This window comes from Tamandua tetradactyla, chromosome 1, assembly GCF_023851605.1.
Source record: "Tamandua tetradactyla isolate mTamTet1 chromosome 1, mTamTet1.pri, whole genome shotgun sequence".
NCBI lineage: Eukaryota > Metazoa > Chordata > Mammalia > Pilosa > Myrmecophagidae > Tamandua > Tamandua tetradactyla.
Window position 1 is genome coordinate 108,675,700 of NC_135327.1, and position 16,499 is coordinate 108,692,198.

Below are 16,499 nucleotides of genomic sequence, written 5' to 3' on the forward strand. Positions count from 1 at the left end.
TGCATGAGCTTGGCAGTTGTGGCTATATTACTTGATAACTTTAGTTCTTTTAAGGTTATGGTTGCATAAGAATCCTCAGCAAAGGCAAGCACAGAGCAAGGAGTGGTAACATTTTGACTGCTGATGGCGGGCTGGGTGCATCTCCGGTTGGGATTTGGAGGAAAGAGTCATGATGACTAATATACACTCAGATTACTAAAGCTTTCGGTTTTCTTCTTGTACATTTGAGCTAAACAGCTGTATTGGGTCTATTATCTAAGAAATTCTTAGAATAACTTTTCTCATCAAAATAGAACTGTGCCCATTTTTCTTTATATGTGTCATACTTTAATAAAGAACTTTGAAAATATAGCATTGTGTTACCATTTAAGGGTTATGCATCTAGATCTTTGTGAATTCCTATATTTATGGATATCATTTATTTTCATAGTTTATCCCTCCCCAGATAAATAAAATATGCAACTTAAAATGTGAATGAACCATTCAGATTCTTAACGAAATTAAAAAATTAATCATAATGAAATAATAGCTAACATCAATGATGTTTTAAAATGAATCAGGCTTGTTAGCTGTATAAAATTTAAATTTTGTGCAGCTCATTAAGAGATCACTTTATTATGGACTTTATAAATCATTCACAATTAGCAATAGCTTCTGATTCATAATTTTTAAAAAGGTTTGAATGAGATAAGCTCTAAAATCTTCTCCAAATCTAAACTTCATTTTTAAGTTTATATTTCAATGAACCTTCACCACAATTTAAGCTCTGATAATGCCAGTGGAATTATAAAAGTAAAGATAGCCATAATGGTATCTGAGTCAAGGGAGAGAATGGGAGTGATAGGATGGGGAGAGGATGTTTCTTTGGTGCAAATGGATGTTAAACAATGTTTTCTTCTGCAATATATTCAGTATCATGTAAGAAACAGGATTGCTTTGTTTGTATCTTAGAAATGTGAATGCATCTGTTTTTGCATTGTGAATTAAATAAAATGTATTTCCTTAATTCATATTGACTGGGAGAAAATGCAATGAATTCTGCTCAGTATGTGAAAATCCCAAGACCCTAAATATTGTAAATGGCTCCTTACTTTAACACTGTAGCAGTTTGTGCCTCTTCGGAAATAGAAAGTGTCATGTGATACTCAGAACTTTTCCTTGTCATAACTTAATATGAAAATACCTTCTACTGCTCTGACCCTCACAGAAAATTAAACCCTGCCATTGCATAAAAAAAAATGTCACTCACCCAATCTCCACTTTCACACATGACAGAAGACTTAGTTTCATATTTAACATAACTCAAACCATTAAACATATTTGTCCAAGACAACACCTTGGTTTATACCCCAGACAGTGCCAAGCAGCCAGTGAAACCCTCAGCCACAGGTGTAATGTGCTCCATATGTTTCATCTTACTGCACAGGCAAACAATCAGATCTTTCACATTTGAGTTGGCTCAGGGCAATTCCAAATTGGAGATAGTACAGAAATGCAGTTTTAGAGTAATGGATGTTACTCAATCGTAAATCTCATTAGAAAGAGGAACAATAGTTTCTAAGGCGAAGACATAGCAAAGAAAAGCAGTGCATGTAACAAGAGCTACTAGTCAATTAATGTATCTATGATGATTATGTCAATACATGATGAAGCCATTTAACACAGGAAATGTTCACTAAAACCACAGAAGTTTTAACTACTTTTTAGGACTTATTTTATCATTTAGAAATAACAGTGATTGTCATTTTCATGATTATAAAAGTGAGATACATTCATTATACGAAAGTATAAAATCATTCTGGAACATTTAGAAAATAATACAAATATCCACTAATACCACCAATAAGAAAAAGTTAAACCATTGTCATTTTTTAGTTATCCCTACACACAATATATGCTGTATGAGTATGTATCAAATATACATAATGAAGTATGTACGATATGGGTATATTTGGATCATGTTTTACATGTTTGTAACCTGATTTTTCCTTAGCATCATATCGTGACTAATTTCTCACATTCTTATAGTTTTTAGAACATGATTTTTAACAGTTGCACTATACTTTATCATAGTGATTTACTATGACTTATTCAATAAACTTTCTATTGTTTGATGTATTTTCAATACAATAAATAACACTGAAGTGACATGATTATTTATCATTTTGGGGTATATCTGATCATTTCCTTTGGAGAGATTAATTCATCTGGAATCTCTTGGATTAAATTTAGCCTTTTACTTACTGTGAATTTCTTTCTGGAAATCAGTTCCAATTACACTCTTTCCAGCGGTGTATGAGATTTCTTGTTTTCCTAAAATCTTTGCCACCAAATCATATATTTCTTTAGAAAAAAAAAAAAAACCTTGTCAATTTGGTAGGTGGAGAATTTATATTTTTAGTAGGAGTAAGATTGCAATATTTTTATATATGTTGATCATTCGTGCTTCTTATTTGATCACTTAGCTATTCATACCTTTTGCCCCTTTTTCTACTGGGTAATCTACTTCCATGGTATTGAATTCGATGAGGATTAAATACTTTTTAGAGAGCATTATGTAGCACTGTACTATTCATGCACAATTCACTGACTTTAGAGAGCTGTTCTTCACACAGCATTTTTAATTAAAATTTTGACTTGTGATCAATATGAGGGTATAATTTTAAATTTTCCTCCACTCAAATTATTTCTACACTCATTTTTTGGCAATCTAGCTTTATATAGAACAAAACCTGAGGGAATTGATGACTACACACACGGAGACAGAAATAAAGGAAAATAACGTGACTCGACTACTTGCCCTGGAAGTATGCTTGTCGAATGAACCAGAAAACACAGGCATGGAATTTAAGGGGCCTTTTTACTGGCAGGATTTTTATTTCTTTGGGGAGATCTGTGGTTTTCAAAGTTGTATCTCCAGAAATTTGTGATTCTGAATAGGTGCCATATATGAGCTTGGGTTAAGCTTTGCTTCTCACTGTCCACTTTACGTAGTTGTGTTTTACGAATAACTTCATTTGAAAGAAGGAGGGGTTCCTGTGATAATTAAGGTTTAGAAATCACTGCTCTAGATATAATTTTCACTATCATAATTTAAGGTATCATTAATCCAGAGGCCTTGTATTGCCTATAAAAAGCCCTTCCAAGGCAATTTTGAAGAATTTATTTATATCTAGACATTCATGCCATCTTTCAAATTATAATTATATTATATTGTAATATAATATATTGTAATATTTTAATATCTTGAGATATCTTGCCCTAAGGCAAGAGTCCATAAATTTTTGTTGAATGAGTAAATAATATGCTAATGATAAGTGATCCTTCATTATCTCAACATTTTGTTATAGAAAGATCATATGGTTAGGCTACACATATTTTGGTTGACTTTTCTGCCTGATTCAAAATAAGATTTTTTAGAAAAAGCACTCAGCGCATAAATCCTAGAAATTGCAGTGACTAACACAAACTCTTTATTATGGCCCAAAGAGCTATTAAGTTCTAAGGAAGAAGCTGTATGCCATTGTTTAGAGTGCTTTGGAATGAATTTCTATTGCTATTTGGTGTCTTTATTTTAGTTTTTGTTGATCTAGCCTTGGTTCAAATAGTTAATCAAGAGTCCTTTAACAATAATAAAAATATATTTAAAAATGTATATATAGGATTATGTAATACAAACAGCCCTACTGTAAACGGTGAAGTATAGTTAATAGTACAATGTTAAAAAGTTCTTGCCTGAATTGTAGCAAATGTACCACAGTAATGCAGGGTGTTAATAATAGGTTGGTATATGGGAACTCTGTATTTTATTCAAGGTTTTCTTGTAAAACTACAACTTCTCTAATTAAGAAAATCAATTTACCTCAAAACAAAACAGAAAAAGCCTGGTGTGAGAGAAACATTTACTGCTCACCAAATAGCCACATGCTCCAGAACATTTTCCAGCCCTCTTGCAAATATGAAGAGCTTTATTCTGGCCCAGGAGCTGTGAGCAGAAAAGACATGAATTGTCTCTGTATCAAAGTATATATGACCAGGTATGTGATCCCCTCTCTTTCTTTGCCCCTGCTGTGGTGTGTTGGAAGCACATGTTGAGATGACTGATCCAAAAGATCGATTTCTACCCTGGAGAGCCAACCATCTTGCATCTGAATTTGTTGGAATAAGAACTTAACTTCTACTGAAGCAATAAGAGAGAAGTTAACTTCTTATGACAGAATTGTCTAACCTATCCTAGATAACACACCTGGCTCTTCTTTCTAGGTAAGACCTTTTCTAAATGAACTGTTCCAAGCATAGCAAAAGTTAATAAATGATGATGCTTCTGGTGCACAGAAGAATAACTGATTGTCTTCAAATAAGATATTTTGCTGTTTCAGGAATTTCCTGTTTCCTTGAGATCTTGTTCTGGAGGTTTCCAGGTGTGGTACCACATTGTGAAGGTCCTAATCATAGGGTCAAGAGGATCAACTTACAGAGAAATTTCAGCTCCTACATCATTTTGACATATAGATATGTAATTGGATGCCTATTTGTGAGGGGAGAAATAAAAGAAAAAACGTGTTAAATGACATCCACTGTATCAGTACTGTCTAGGAGAAATACAATGCAAACCACACTTGTAATTTTAAATTTCTAGTTGCTACATTAAAAAAGGACAAGAGAGCCAGTGAAATTAATTTTAATAATAGATTTTATTTAACCCAATGCAATAAAAAGTTGTCCATTTAAAAATTTAATCAATATAAAACAATACTTTCACATGAAGTCAGAAATTGAGTTTGAATTTTATACTTAAAGTGCTTCTTAATTTGGACTAGCTTCACGTAGTGTGCTTAATAATCACAAAAGCTTGATTTAGACAATGTAGCTGTAGACATAATGAAGTTTTTCAACATTATTGAGATTATCTATTAAGAGAACAGTCATTAGATCAATCGGCATATTCACGGCATTGTCCAATTTATTCATTATAGTATTCCTTTGAGTTAACAAATGAATACCCTCACAGTTAGAAAGTGGCAGAGCTGGGGTTCAAACCAGTTCTCTCTCACCACTCTGTCCAGTGATCTTTACCCTACACTAGACTGACCCTTTCAGTATCATGATATTTGGCCTCTATGTCAATCTTGTATCACTGGCTCTATTGCATGCAAGTCAGGCCCAACCTACCTCCTCCAAAAAGCAAGGAGGACCATCAAGTATTCCTAATATTATGCAGTTTTTATAATATTCTATGCTATTTTCGGTATCTTTTCTAAAGATAACACTTCACCTGCTACTGCTCATGCAACATTTTATAATTATTTGCTTGTCTTTGGCCCTGCAAGAGTGATTCCAAGGGGTCGATCCCTGGGCCTGGCCATCTGCCTTGGTTAGGTCCATCAGAGGGTGGTATGACACATACTTTGGAAGATCTGATCATAAAAGTCCAAAGGGACTCAGCTTTTCATTCTGATCAAACCACATCATTAACTGCATGATGTAGAAAACACGAGTTCACAAAAAATAAAACTTGGAAGGGGTGCACTGGTGGTTCAGTGGTAGAATGCTCACCTTCCATGTGGGAGACCTGGGTTCGATTTCTGGATCATGCACTGAAAAAAAAACAAAATAAAACCCTGGAAGAATTCAAGCCTCTCATAAGCTATTGAGATGTGCTACTGGCCCACACATGGTAACTGTTATAGACAAAAAGAGAAACCATCATCTTGGAAAGTCATAATTGTGCTTTTTTATTTCTCTGTATTTACCATATCAGGGAAATACTCTTAAAATTGTTTGCAATAAGTGGGGAAATTATTGTATTTGATGACAGGTCAAATTCATTTAATTTAACCTCGAATATGTCTTCATAGAAACATTAAGCCCACTGTACCCAGCACACTTAATCAACTTTAATAGGTTATTTTCAGAAATTTTGCTGCAGATCACTTTAGATGCTCTGGCTTAGAGGAAAAACTGTCAATTTCCCATTTCTCACGAAGCCAATTTTCAACACCAGTAATGTATTTTGCTGTATTCTCAAGATTATTTTGGCCTCTTCAGTCACTGCTTTTATTCCCTAAAGCATTAGTTATTAATAGCCACCAGAATTAGTCATTAGAAGTATGGGATTGCCACTCTGCAGTTTTAGGGCAAGTGCATGTAAAAAGAATGTGCCAAAAAGGGCTTCCTAGTCAAATTGTATAAGAGGTTTCATCTAGTATTCATATACTCTGATGTACTGTAGACAGCGCTTTAATTGCAGATTACCTTGTTAGTGAAAACTATGGTTAGTTATAATAGTAGGAAGAATTGCTGTGGGCTCAGAACTGGTACTCCTCTTGCGTTCTGCCTAGTATTGGGGTCTACAGGAATTCCTTGATGTGGACTTCGAAGTGCTCAAATACTCCAGGTTGCAGATGGTCCCAAATCATGGACTTTTTTCCCCAGTCACTGACAGCTGTTGAAAACCTGCTTACTCCCTTCCCATATACTATTACCCCAACTAAGTAGAAATTATCCTCTAAAACATAATTAAAATGTAGGGAAAAAAAAAACAATTGAGTACAATGAGTTTCATGTTACAAACTTGTAAGATGAGAAGGCAATTCAGAACTTCAGACATTCAGTAGCCTGCACATGGCCAGACACTGACCACATTTTTATACAAATTTCACATTATGCACATGTGATTATTTGAGACTATTTCTCAGAAGAATATTTTGTTATTCTTATTTCTTTCAAAAATGTATATGCCATATGTTTAAATATAAACCTTTCTGATTGTTTTTTTATCCTGTTTTTAAAAAAATGTACCTGTATCTTTTTAGCACTATCAAAAGTGTGTGTGGCTTATAAATTACATATTTGTGTTATCAAATACAAGTTCACGTCTCTGCTTTTCCACTGCTGAACACCATTTACTGTTTTTCCTTTGGCCTATTCTGATTTCATATCATCTTTCTAATTTCGAAGGTCTGTTGAAACATGAGCAGACAGTTATTACTTAATCATTTTCATTCTTATTTTGATCAATTTCCATATAGTCATTGCCTCGTACAAAAATGCTCCATACCACTTCTCAAAATCCTTTAAAAATTCTATACCTGAATTAAGGCATTAATATTAAACTCAAAATATTTTATTGTAAGAGATCATATCTTTGGCCTTAACTTTCCATTTTGTTTGGTACACAAATTACAGCATTATTCCTTTATTCTTGTAAACAAAAGCGAAGATATCAAAGACAGCTGGCATTTCTTTGGTGAGTCTGAATCATACTATTCGAGTGTGCAATTAAATATTTTTTGGCAACTGTACTAAAAGAGGTTTTTAATGATTCAAATCATAAACCCAGATTAATAATATTAGAGCTACTTTAAGAATAAAGTATATACTACAAATTTATGATATATAAAAAGTAAAAACATAAAAGCATAACCTATCATATTGTCAAAATTATATTACTCATATTTAACTCAAGTTGGAAAACTTAGAAGACTAAAGCTTTACCTATAATTCCCATCTTAAGTTTTAAATTGAGTTTTGTTCTCTCATATTTATTAACTTGTTCTAAATTCAATCCATTTAAAATTATAGCACTACTTTTTTATGTCATGGGAGAAATAAATGGCTTATTTTTATATATTATGGTAGAAAGGTAATGCTTATGGGTTTAATGGTATGGAGTATAAAATAAAATAGATAATGTTGAATTGTAGAATTGCATTAGTGTGCTTGTACATCTTACAGTTAGATATGAAAAAGAGGCACTATTCCACTGCAAAACTTAGAAATGTATAAATTTATCAGTAAAAATAACATAGAGGGTAAATTCAAATATAGTATTTGAATGTTAATTATTCCCCATGTGTGTCATTACAGGGCAACTTTATTAAATAACTGGATTTAAAACAGGTGGAACAAAAGGAAGTCTGGGTAGAAGTTTTTAAAAATTTTAGAGAAAGTCAATGTCTTCCCAATTTTAACAACCCCTGAAAAAAAAAATCATAAAATGTAGCTGGAAAGCAATTGGAATTATGGAATTGGATTTTGATTAAACCTTTTATATGTAACTATATATCCTAATCTGTATTGAAAGCTGGTTTTCTGAAGTATTTTTAAAGCAGTTCTAATTTTTATAGGTTGTCTTTTGTCACTTGACTTTTAGACAAAAGAGTTATATTTAATACTTACTACACTATCATTTATTACAAGATACTTGATACATGAATTGAGGAAAGTCACCAATTTTGAAAGAATTTTAAATCTAAATGTAGGAAGAGATAGAAACTAAAAAGACAAAGTAAACTGGATATTATCTTATACCATTCAAAAATGTTTAAATATTCACTTCTTGTATATGCAGAAATGTAAGAAATTTTATTGCGAAAGTGCCAATTAGTGTTATGCAAAAAATAATCGCTAATGTAAAGTTGATGAATAAAAGTATATTAAATCACAAAACAACATGCATAAGCAAAATTGTTCTGTTAAATTTTATAATGCATAACTCCCAGAGAAAGGCAATTCCTTATTTTGAAAAATAGAGTGTATCATAAAACACATAAATTGCCACTGGATGTTTGACGTATTTGTCAAATATAAGGCATTTTCAAAATGCCTTACTTCAAAAGGACCAACTAAAGGCCATAAATGTTATTTCTTGGGAAGGTATAGCAGAAATAGTATTCTTATCTTCAATAACACTTTCAGAGACCAATTCCAGTTTCAGTTTAATGAGCTACACTTAAATTCATATTTCATCACTATATGTTACAAAAGCAAACATTTACCTATCAGGTAAAATGCAAAGTATAGTTTTATAATGCCTGTTGCTGGAGATCATTTTTACTTTAAATATTTTAATTCTCATTATACCTCAAGTTGCAAACAAATAAAAGAATTACAACTCTTACGGGAGTCACCATGAATATAAAATAAACTGTAACTTAAATTTTTCAGGTTGCTTGATATGCATTCTAATCCCTTAAAATAAAATAGTCCTAATTTTAAAATATTTCTGCCTTCACTATTTAGTATCATTTCATTTAAGCAGGGGGCATAATAGATATACACACATCAACTATGAAGTACCTGTTTAAAATCATTTTGATTATGCTTCCTACAAGAGCTGAGCAGCTTATGTTTTCCGTACACACATTTTCTTTACAACAGGCTAACATATTAAAATCTTGCATGAAATTTTAATATTTTTTGTTTTACTTTTTTCAGGAATGTTTGAATATATGGTAAATATAGGATAAATTCTTTCCCATATATAGTTTTAAATGAATGTTGCAGAAATCTTATAATAATTTTTACCATTTTGATCATATTAGCCATTAGAGGTAAAAAGGCATCTTTCAACAGTGGGTTTTTTTTTTTTTAGGTATGGAGGGGCCCTTTAACAGCCATATAGGAAATGCTAGGAACATTTTTCCTGTCATTATTATAAATATCTTAGAATTCTCTATAGCCTAGAAAGTAAAAATCATTAATCTTGTTCCCACTAATCTATGAAATGAGGATTAAAAAAAACTTTATGTAATAACATATATTTAGAAATTCAGAGAAAAGTCATATAATTTTTAAATGCATCAATACTTTGTAATTAGTATTTTAGTCCTTTTTATAACTCATACTTACTTTTCAAATAGAATTTTTCTTATGTATTTCATTGGAAATCTGAACTTTGTAATTTTTATTGACATTGAATGCTTTATGTCTTCAATAAAAAGACATTCCTTATGAGCATTGTTTTAGTTGTGTGTCTTTAAAAAAGACTCCTTGTCTTTCAAACATTTTTCCTCTCCAGACTCCTGACTGCACAGTTCCAGAGACTGAGACAGAGTGTAGAGATGTTTCTGGACATGTTGTTAACATCTGACACTTTGAATGAGAAAAAAGCCAGCACAATCACCAACAGGTTCAAGGAGACATGACAACTCCTGGAGGTGAAAAGTCTGTGTGGTTGCTAGTTGCTAGTCACCTGCAACACACTGGTTAAATTCAATTTCATTCATTTCTCAGTTGCTCGGCTCCTTCTAAACCACGGTAATGTAAACCAAAAGGATCATTATTGATGATATTATTGGTGTTGTTGATCAAGTTTTTCTTTAATCAGTCTTTTCTGACATTTTTCACAATGCTTTTAATAGACAGCACTATATTTTATAAATTTCTCTTTCGTTAAAGTCTTTAATGCTTTCACCCAGAACCCACAGAAAAGCTACTGGAGTTGGGAAGTTTTAGTGTTGCTCTTTGTACTTCAACTTTTAATATCAGAGCACACATTGAAACAATAAACACAATAAAAACTCAAAAAATATTCCGTCGTTATTGGAAGAATATACCCCCTCTTTTTACTATGAAAGAGCCAAGGACATAGGGAGTGGCAGAAGAAATAGTCTTAAGACCTGAGCCCCGGCCGCCGTCTTCCGCGTGCTTAAAACCTTTAGAAACGTGCGACCTGAAGAACATCCCCGGTCCAAGCCTAAAACAATGTTAGATTCTCGAAATATCGGTCAGGGAAGTCTTACCGTCAAACGCTTGCAGCAGGTCCAGCTCAGAAGGAGACTGAAAAGCTGAGCAGCTGGTGAACAAAAGTTTTCGCTTTTTTTTTTTTTAAACCAAGTCTGCAAAACTAATTTCCCTCAAAATAGGGCTCAATTTCCGTTAAAGAAAGCAGCGCTTACAAATCTCAGGATTCCTGATCACCCCCACCCCACACCCCTAAGCAATGGAAAATAATTCGATCTTTCACGTGGATGTTAAAGTTTATTGCGACGCCTCTATACTGTAGTAGGACTTAAAAGGAAAAAGGAGTCAGGCTGAAGCTGGAAGGACTGCAAAAGGGAAAAGGTTCTGCCTTGGGGACACCGCTAAAGGTTAATCAATACTTTTTCATAACTCAAACCAGATGGCTGGAGCAGTTTGCTGTCCCCATTAATTTCATTAACAGCTTCAAAGTTCTGGTCACCGCCCTCTGGACACCTGAGACAATGAAAATAACCCGGCGCCTTTGCTAGTGGCTCGCTCGAGGCCGCGGGCGAGATATGTGACCGCAGATGCTATCCTGATGCTACAAGTGTCAGGGGACCCGCACTTCAGGCAGCTCAAGACGCGCCGCTCGCTTGTCTTGTGCAAGACTCGGCCCCAGCACACCGGGTCGTCCCCTATGTAAGTGGCAGTATTAGAGGCAACACTTGGCCCTCTTTGGAAGGAAAATCGAGTCCAGCCCTCGCTCGCCGGTACTCACTGGTGGCAAGTTTTCTGGCATGCAAAATTATAACCAGTAAAACCTGATGCTCTTAAGTTTAGGGAAGGGGAAGTGGGGTTTTGGAACGCAATATTTCTCGATAAATGGATCCATAATGGGGGGGGGAGGGTAGGGAGGGGTGCGAGCAGCTGATTTATTTTGAGAGGATGAGAAGGTGGGTTGCAAGAGGGGAATTGGGCGGCTCAGGCTCCCGAGGGCAAAGGCTGGAAATGTGCACATAATCAAAACGTCTCAAGTGGCCGAGACGTGAGCGCTTCGGAATAATCCCGACCCGGGAAAAGTTTTTGGTGGACAAGTGGTTTAGGGAATTGAGCGGGTCCAGGACAGGGTGGAGGTGGGCGTTTGCGAGGAGCGGGGAGAAGGGAGGCCCCACCCGGCCTCGCAGGTGAGGAGGTCAGGACCTGTGTGTCTGCAATGTCTCGGGCCCACGCTTTCCTCCACCTTCCCCAGGCCTTCTCCTGCAGGCACCGAAGACAGCCTTTCGCGGCCGGGCGCACCTCTGCAACCTCGGCCCCGGCGTCGGAGCCCGTCGCCACCCAGCCGGCGGGACCAGATGCGATGGGGAGGGCGCGGTTGCGTCCGGGGCGCAGGGCACGAGAAATTTTGCAAACTCAAGTTTCAGAGTACGAGCCCAACTAGCGCTCACCTTTTCCCTCAACCCTATCGGCCTTTCCGTGTTCCTCAAAGGCTGGGCGCCCCACCCCCCTCCCCAGCTTTTCCTGCAGGTGACAGTTCCTACGTGACACTGAAAGAGAACTGGGCGAGTGGGGCACTGGGTGCTGGCCTGGAGCTGGCTGGCGTCACGCGCCTTTGCCGCCGGGAGCTTAGCGCAGAGCAGCCGAGCGTCGGGGCTGCGGCGGGGCGGCGGGTCTGAGCGCGCGGCGGGGGCCCAGCCCCGGGAGGAAGTGAGCTCCGAGCGCGCCGCGCTGACTGAGCGAGCGGTTTGGAGGGAGTTTGCTTGTGGTCAGCGCCGGGCTCCTGAGCCAGCCCCCAGCTCACATTACACTCTATTTATAACCTCCCAGAGCCGCTTCCCCCTGAAAGCGGTTCTCTGGGACCACCTTCTTTTGGCTGAACCTCTCCTCCTCTAGACCTCTGAGTGGTTCGAAGGGAAGCGCCCCCAGGTCCAAGCGTGTAAGCGTAGAGAAGGCTGGCCGCTAGGGCTCGGCGCCGGGGTTATCCACGCTCTGCAGAAGCGTGTGCTGCTATTGCTTTGGGAGGGGGGGAAAAAACCCCACTGTCTCCAGTGAAAACCGACAGAGGCTGGTGGAGTTCGGAACCTTCGCGAAGTCTTCCGCCTGGAAGCCGAGACGCGCATGCTATGGAACACCCGCTCTTCGGCTGCCTGCGCAGCCCTCACGCCGCGGCGCAAGGCTTGCACCCGTTCTCCCAGTCCTCACTCGCCCTTCATGGAAGATCTGACCACATGTCCTACCCCGAGCTCTCCACTTCTTCCTCCTCTTGCATAATCGCGGGATACCCCAACGAGGAGGGCATGTTCGCCAGCCAGCATCCCAGGGGCCACCACCACCACCATCACCACCACCACCACCACCACCAGCCTCAGCAGCACCAGGCTCTGCAGACCAGCTGGCACCTCCCGCAGATGTCCTCGCCCCCGAGCGCGGCTCGGCACAGCCTGTGCCTCCAGCCGGACTCCGGAGGCCCCCCGGAGCTGGGCAACAGCCCGCCAGTCCTGTGTTCCAATTCTCCCAGTTTGGGTTCCAACACCCCGACGGGTGCAACGTGCGCGCCGGGAGACTACGGCCGCCAGGCGCTGTCGCCTGCGGAGGCGGAGAAGAGAAGTGGCGGCAAGAGGAAGAGCGACAGCTCAGGTAAGCGCACCAGTTGTGAAGGGGGCGGGGAAACGCCACCAAAGATTTCTCTCAATTAAAGTGGAGCGGCCGAAAGATGCAACCTGTCTTTCCTTGGCGTCCCCGCCGCCGAATCCAGCCGGGCTGCTCTGGTTGTGTCAGCAGCAGGCGGGGAGGCAGGGGGCCAAAGGCACACGTTTCTCCCAGGACAGAACGTACGCAGACAGCCAGCTGCCCTGAGCTCTCTCAGGTTCCCAACTAGTTTACCAGAGGGTCGAGAAAAAAAGGACAAGTGTCTGTGTGAGAAATCGATTTGCGAACCGTGTCCTTCCTTCGGAGGGCTAGGGAAAGGGAGTGTCCCCGGGATGCAGCGTCTGCTGGAGACTGCGAGTGGGTGCCACCCTTTGACTTCTCCCTTGCAAGTTCCCCACTCAGAGTGGCTCGATTTTTCCCACCGTTAACTGGAGTTCCGAATTATTGCACAATATTTGGAACTTGCAATGGAACTTGGCAGAGCGCATGAGAAAAAAAAGTTCAAGGTTTTTTTTCCCCCTTAATTCTGATTTCAGAGTTCTTTAAATAGCACCCTATTCCAAATGGCAAAAATTTCCCCTTGCTTGGGAAGGAAAACAGTATAGGAATTAGAAGATTAAGGAATGTGCAGATATGTAAGTAAATAAATAGATGTTCAGACTCTGAAGGAAAGACAATAATAGTAGTTCATATTCATGTGGTGCGAATGTGAAGACGCGGAGTTTCGAAAGTGAAAAGAAATCCTCCCCAAATTGAGTGTTATCCAGGGCAGGCACTGGAGGCGAACAGCAGCTCGGTAGTGCTGGCTCCCTGCGGGCCCAGGGCTCCTGTGCGCAGATGGGCGCAGAAGGCGCTTTTCTGCGCGCGGGTGTTGAATAGCCACGCAAAGGAGCCTTCCTGAACTCGGATGCTGGAAGGTACAACTGCCAAGTTCATTGTAGCAATCCAGAAAAACGCCAAGTTCTCCTAAAAGCTCTTACCAATCTGTATCCTTCTGAAATCGAGTTTACAATAAAGGAGGTTCTAAGTTGTATTTCTGCAGCTGCCATGCAACTTGAGTTCCATCTTTTCCGAAGCTGTCATTTGTTTAATATAATACTTGCATATTTTTCTCCCTTTGTGGGATCGGTTTAATAGTCTTAGAAGGTAATCACAGCTAATGGTTTGAAGTGTTGCAAAATTTTAATTGGTTATAAAACTGTAGGTGCGACCCCCACACCCATGCCAATGAGTGAGCCCCGTACTTCACACTCTGCAGCGATGGGGTCGATTGTTCTGCTTTAGTATGGGATGTGTTCTTGGGTCATAATCTCAAAATCTGGCTTTTACTTTCCAAGGTCAGGGGTGAACTTTTAATGTTCCTTCACGATTTAGCTTATATCTAAGAAAGTTACTGGTAGTGTCACTCATTTTAGTGGATTTCTTAACCTTAAGTGAAACTCTATTAAGACAGTGAGTTAAAAGCCTAATACGTAACAAGGTTTCCATCATCATCAGAGGGAATAAAAAAGGCCACTTTTCATTATCGTTTTCATTACTTCCCCCCAAAATAAGAATATGAATAAAAGTAGAAAAGGCCATCCAAAACATTCAAAAATCGGTTGTGGTGATGAATGCATAGCTATATGATGAGACTATGAACCAGTGATTTTACACTTGGGATGATTATAAGGTATGTGAATAAATTGCACTAAAAGGCCACTTTTAGTATGTAGGGACCATTTCATAGATGGACCATTTGGTATCAGTGTAACTTTGGGAAGCTAATCCCAGTTCAGATTGATCAGAATACTTTGCAATTACTAGGAGCTTTTACTGTTCATTTTACTTCCTGCTGTGAGAAACCTGTATCATAGATTGTTCTTTATGCATGCTGTATTAACCTAAGATTTTTAGGTCAAGCTGAGTTTTCCTACAGACACATGTTATTTTGGTTGAGGTAATTAGAGAAAATGGGATCTAAAAAATGGTTCCATTAAATTATTTAACTGACAACTTTCTTAAGAAAATTAGATAATTCATCATTGTATTCCCTTTTGGCAAGAGATAACCACATAGCGAAGTAAAACCTAGTCTTATGTGCTGAAGCTGATACCTAAAAAACTGGAGAAACAAGTTTGTATAACTTACATAAAGTATTGATAAACTATAGCTTGAATGGGAAATACAATTTGTCATCACCAAAGATAGGCTCGCTATAAACTTAGAGTGAGCATTTTTTAATGGAATATTTTGAAAGAAATTTTGTTGAAATAAAAGAAAATAACACAAGGTTTCTGGTTAAATATCTGTGTACTCATTGGAAGTGAAATTTAATTTGCCAGTTTCACTGAGTTAATAGTTTTAGATCTTGAGATCGATTTAAATTCAAGATATTCTTCTCTTGTGATGTTATTACTTTTGATCTTGCATGATTTGTGTTCAAAGCTATTTCATTTCATACTAATATAGAGACATAGTGATCTAGCAAGAACTAAAAGCAAAATAGAAAAAATTATTATAGTTCTAGTATGTTATTAACACAACATTGCCTATAGCATGATTTTAATATATCAACATTTCTAAAAAATTGTTGAATTGATTTCTGAACGTTGATATTTAAATTTATACTTGGTGAAAATCACATCATGACTAGTAGAGACCATGTATATTTTGCCGGACAATTTATGTTTACCACATATTTGTATTTGAAAGTAAATGCAGTGTGTAAATGCACGGCAAAGTTGGAGCCAATTTTTTAATTCTAGCATCCAATAACCAGATTGTATGCATAACCGTGTGGAATTCTAATACGATTTTAAATATCAGAGACTCTTTAAAAACAATACAAATACTTAGAAACTTTACATTTTTATCCATAGAAACGGTGCAAAGACTACAATACAACATGTAACATTTTCCACTGTGCGTTTTCATGCATGTCCTCTTCCCAAACACATAAACACAGACATACAGACTTAAGCAAATTAAATCTAAAACCAAATAGTTATCGATAGTAGGCTTACATCATAGTTTTTTGACAACTGAAAGTAACCAAGTTTAATGGAAAAATATGCCCTCATTTTTTAAATGTGCTAAATATTTTTGCAACACGGAACCCGCCATGCTTTCCAGTATCATTAGCAAAGCCAACATCTGCCACGTCTTCAAAGAAGCTCTTAAAAATCAAAACTTTACAGCTGTAATTTACAGCTGTAGTTAAAACAATCAATACAAAGTAGGTGATTCTGAAAAATGTCTATAAATAGTGTGAATTACTTGGCTTCAATTACATTTGATTGTTCTCCAAACTATATAGCAATGAGTACAAACTAAAAGAACTAAAATTGTTTGATCAATCTAACTTAAGCTTTTATAAAGGCGATATGCAGTACCAATATGCAGCT

The 16,499-nt window shown here is 37.7% G+C and overlaps 1 protein-coding gene and 1 long non-coding RNA gene across 2 annotated transcripts in view; both read left to right on the forward strand.

The window, feature by feature from the left end:
* LOC143651707 (uncharacterized) overlaps positions 1-4,557 on the forward strand; it is a 28,465-nt gene extending 23,908 nt beyond the window's left edge. Inside the window, exons 2-3 of the long non-coding RNA XR_013160162.1 lie at positions 3,878-4,037; positions 4,380-4,557. This is a non-coding gene — a long non-coding RNA (uncharacterized LOC143651707). The remainder of the gene's footprint in view (positions 1-3,877; positions 4,038-4,379) is intronic.
* Positions 4,558-12,252: 7,695 nt separating this feature from the next.
* MEOX2 (mesenchyme homeobox 2) overlaps positions 12,253-16,499 on the forward strand; it is a 74,882-nt gene continuing 70,635 nt past the window's right edge. The window contains exon 1 of the mRNA XM_077122438.1: positions 12,253-13,101. Within this exon, the coding sequence (XP_076978553.1) occupies positions 12,588-13,101 (514 nt within the window). The 5' untranslated portion in view covers positions 12,253-12,587. The remainder of the gene's footprint in view (positions 13,102-16,499) is intronic.